Below are 4,649 nucleotides of genomic sequence, written 5' to 3'. Positions count from 1 at the left end.
AAGTAGTCGTACCATATGCGCTTGTTATTGAAACAAAGGTACTGAAAATCAACATCAATCATCAAACCGTAGGCTGAGAAATCCTTTTTCCTTGGGTCGGTGATTAAACATTCAGCAATTAAAGTTGTTGCCTGCCTAGCATCTGCTAGTCGTAGGTGAACTCTCAACTTTTAGTTATTACTATTGTCTTATATGTTGTGATGTTGAATATATGATACAGGACCACCTTTTCAGTTCTACTATGGAGAGTGGACTAGAGTAGGCCCAGCCCTTTCTTAGGCAGCCCAAATCTGTTGCACAGTTGCCGCACCCTGTTATTCAAAACCCATTACGGCCCAACAATGCATACCCAATTGCTCCAAAATGGGACACCCCAACCCAACCCCCCCCCCCCCCCCTCTGTCTGTTTTGGTGCACTCAACACACCGACCTCACAGTCCAGTCCATAGACCCAATCCGTTCCGTCATTTGGGACCATCGGATTCATCGGAGGCATAAAAGCCCAAAAACAAGAAGAAACTAGCCACGGACAATTTAAAGCGAAATTGGATGAGAACACCCATATGGCCATATGATTACTACCAGCACAACCATTGACAAACAATAGCTCAGCTGAAATAAATCTAACTAAAACGATCCGTTGTTCAATACATAAGACCTATCCTGAAAATCACATCCTGCCATATACTGTTGAAATTTCCGGTAGGATAATAATTCATAAGAAAGCAAAGGAATATCATGAGAAGAAACAAAGGGTTGAATGAAGGCCTCTCTAGCAGAGTATCAAGCACTCTACTCAAATGCATCATCGTCGTCATCAGGAAGAGGCTGATTGGCTGCGGCTAAAAGTTCGGTTTCATGCCTGCAAGAATCAACAAACACCACAGTGAGACAAAATTCATCTCTTATCAGAGCTGAATAGCTAGAGGCGATTGATAAACAGTTTGAAATCAAAACTCCATTCTAGTGGCCTCAGGAAGAGAACAATGAAATATTCTAATGGCTTTACTGTTAGGAGTAGAATATTTCAAAGATTAACACCAAAATAGACGAAGTCCTTACTTTTGTTGCGCGGCCAAGTCAATTTGTACTTCTGGAGGAGCAAGGGCAGGAGACTCGACGAAATGAAGATTAGTGTCACTAAAACAACAAAAGCAACATTGATCGTAAGTACTATTATCAAAACTCATACACTAAAAAAAAATAAAAATGATTATATATCATCTAATTACCCTGCAAGCTTCCTCGCAAGGTAGAGGAAGGGTTTCTCAAAATTGTAGTTGCTCTTTGCAGATATCTCATAGTATTGCAGATTCTTCTTCCTATGGAAGGTAACCTGCTTGGCTTTAACCTGCCTGTTCTTCACATCAACCTTGTTTCCACAGAGAACAATGGGTATATTCTCACAAACCCTGAAATTGCAATTTACAGAGCAAAACGTACCAAGCCATCAGTAGTTTGAAAAATAAAACAAGAAAAGGAAGAATAGACATGAAATCTGGTTAACTAACCGGCAGAGGTCACGGTGCCATGTAGGAACATTCTTGTATGTTAACCTAGCTGTAACGTCAAACATGATGATTGCACATTGTCCATGAATACTGCACAATTCAACAGAAAACTCCAGGTGAGACCTTCAACTATACAGCACAATGAAATGGAATTGACTTTGTCAACGAACCACAGAAAAGGTTGGGGAAAAACCATTTGAAGGGTCGCAACTAATCATAAAGTCACTAGAACAAGATTTATACTTCCCACTAAAACAAAAGAAGTTTTGTTTACATTTAGAAAAATCCTAGCCTAAACAGTGACAGACGCATAAAAGCTTTCATACTGGTACTTGTAATTTGTCAATATTTTGAAAATAACACGTGTCTATCATTTATACCGTGTTAATATCACAAACAAGGAATGAAAAGATAGGTAATCAAATTTCTGTCTCATCTTCCGTAATAAATTTTCTTCCACATTCACTACATTTTCTCTAAAACCACCAAATACAATGGATCCAGTGTAACAATCAGTTTAAATCTTCACTTACTAGTAACCATCTCGAAGACCACCAAACTTCTCTTGACCAGCAGTATCCCAGCAGTAAAAGCGGATCTTTCCACAATTTGTGTGGAAGTCCAAAGGATGAACCTCCACACCGATGGTTGCTGTTTGCAAAGAAAAACAAATCAAAACGAATATTCAAACCAACATGTCAACCCCATCAAGAGAATCCTAACACAATCGTGTCAATGAAGACTCTAACGTTCATATTTCTTCTCAAACTCCCCAGTGAGATGCCTCTTCACGAAAGTAGTTTTTCCTGCACAATTGAACACCATTCAATCCAAGTTCACAGATAACACATATGTCAGGAAAAAAAATGCATAAACCTTAGCCCACATTTGTTTCAGGGCAAAAAACTCAAAGAAAAACATTATACTTGCAAGGAAACAAATCTCATACAGAAAAGAAAATAACTTCGTTGGAAGGAAAATCTTTATTTTTAATATTTATTTCTTTAGATATAGTATCACAGGCAGAGCCCAGATCAAAATAAAATCTTTTTAGTCTTTCCTTTCTTAAGCTAAATATTGTTAGCCAAATCGATCAAAACCCAATATAATGTACTTAATCAGGAAAAAGCAAACTATTTATCAGAGAGACTTAAATTCCTATAAAACCCTAATTCTAAAAATGCAATACTTGTGCCGAGACAGTAAAATAAAGACAGCTGTTTAGAAGATAAAAAACGAAACAGGGGAATCGGAAAATTTACCAGTGCCTCCATCGCCGACGATGACGAGCTTAAAGCTCGGATAATCAACAGTCTGCTGGTTTGGCAAAGCCTACAGAACAAATTTGAAAGGCATGGCAAAAACGATCAAATATTAATAAAATCCAGACTGAAATAGAGGCAAACAAAACGATCGATCGCCAGCTAAACCCCTGAGCCTAAATGTGAAGAGAGAGATTAGGGAGAGAGTTACCATTGTTTTGGAGTAGCGAGAGCTGAGAGACGAAGCTACAGAGCAGCGAGACAGAGGGAGAGAAAAACGGCGATGGGGTTTAGAGGTGGGTGGGAGGGACTTATTATAAGGCTCTGTGCGTGGCTTTAAACTGACGCTACAATCTCCACCGTTGGATCTGATTACTTTCTTTGTGTCTGTATGTTCTAGAAGACTAGAACCATTTGAATTTTGACCATTCCCTAGGTCCTACGCACTCTTTCCTATTTTGAAAAGAAAAAAATTTACAAGCACGACACACATGAACACATATTTTGATGATTGTTTCATTTTAGGATATTAATTTTGCTTTGTGTTAATGAATGACACATACTTTCATTTTGTGTCAATTAAAGACCATGTTTTTTTTAGTTTTTATCACAACTTTGGTCCGACGTTGGACCCATCAAACTCTACCAAATAGTCCAAATTTATAAAAATTATACTGAGTTTAAAGATATGCATCTCATCTTTACAACTATATAAAGATCGCTCAAATCAGATCTTTACAGCTCCAGATAATCGACCCCAAAGTAGGATACCTGAAACTGTCTGATTTTTCAAATTTTTTCCTAGAGATCCGATTGGACAATTTCGGCTATCTTATTTTTTGGTCAATTATCTAGAGTTGTAGATATCTGATTTGAGTGATCTTTATATAGTTGTAAAAATAAGATGCATAGCTTTAAACCAAGTATAAGTTTGCTAAATTTGGTTGAGTTTTGATGGGTCCAATGTCGGGTCAAAGTTGAGATAAAACATGGTTCTTAATTGACACAAAATAGAAGTACGTGTCATTTATTAACACGAATTAAAATTAAAGTCCTGAAATGAAACAATTATCAAAGTATATGTCTTATTTGTAAATTTTTTCCTTTGAAAAACTAGGTGTGTATAGTTAAACATTTAAAATTTTGATATATGGAGGAATAAAATTGGAATTAATACTCTACATTCTCTACCCAAAAACAAAAAAATTGGAATTAATTTTCTTTATAAAAAAGAGGAAATACTGACCGAATAAATTTTGGGTTATTAATTCACAACCCCTAACAAGGATGGCAAATTCACCATAGGTTAGGGTCCTTGCAAGGCCCTGCTCGATGGGGCGGCCGGTGGGTATGGGGATAACACTACTAACCTCATACCCATTTTGTTCTTTGATTTTACTTTTTAAATATGACTAAATAAGCAAATATAGTGTAATATATGCTTTTATATTCGATTTTCAATTTTAAGTTTTAAATTTATTTTATTTTTCTAAGTTTAAATTTATTTATTTTTCTTGTTATATTCAAATAAAATGTATTTTCATATACTATACTATGAATTTGTGCTATTTTTATGAAGAAAAAAATTCAAATATTCATCGGACGAGGCAGGGCCCGAGAATGGCAATCAAGGCACCACTTTGCTTCGTCTCGTTGCCATCCCTACCCTTAAGTCTCCGTTTGGTTATGTTTCATATAATGATTTTTCATTCCGATAAAATGCATCTATTATCATATTGAGAAAATAAGTGACATAGATTTTAGTTTGCAGAACAAATTTGAGGTGTTTTAATTGTATTTGAAAAACACGGCCCTAATTATTTTGGAGTTTTCTAATTATCTATGGCTTCCTTTTGTGTGTTTGTATTTTTTTTCT

The 4,649-nt window shown here is 36.1% G+C and overlaps 1 protein-coding gene across 1 annotated transcript; it reads right to left on the bottom strand.

Moving 5' to 3' along the window:
• Positions 1 to 533: 533 nt before the first annotated feature.
• LOC147285554 (GTP-binding nuclear protein Ran-3-like) lies at positions 534 to 3,061 on the bottom strand. Its single transcript, XM_086242831.1, has 8 exons — positions 2,985 to 3,061; positions 2,774 to 2,843; positions 2,261 to 2,317; positions 2,045 to 2,162; positions 1,512 to 1,601; positions 1,233 to 1,412; positions 1,063 to 1,140; positions 534 to 862 (listed from the first exon to the last, which is right to left on the bottom strand). Exons 1-8 carry the CDS (start codon positions 2,985 to 2,987, stop codon positions 793 to 795), a joined length of 666 nt encoding a protein of 221 aa, XP_086098957.1. The 5' UTR covers positions 2,988 to 3,061; the 3' UTR covers positions 534 to 792.
• Between the last annotated feature and the right edge of the window lie 1,588 nt (positions 3,062 to 4,649).

This window comes from Dryas octopetala, chromosome 5 (genome assembly GCF_963921425.1).
Source record: "Dryas octopetala chromosome 5, drDryOcto1.1, whole genome shotgun sequence".
NCBI lineage: Eukaryota > Viridiplantae > Streptophyta > Magnoliopsida > Rosales > Rosaceae > Dryas > Dryas octopetala.
Note: the sequence above shows the minus strand (reverse complement) of the source record. Positions and strands in the feature narration are given on the sequence as shown.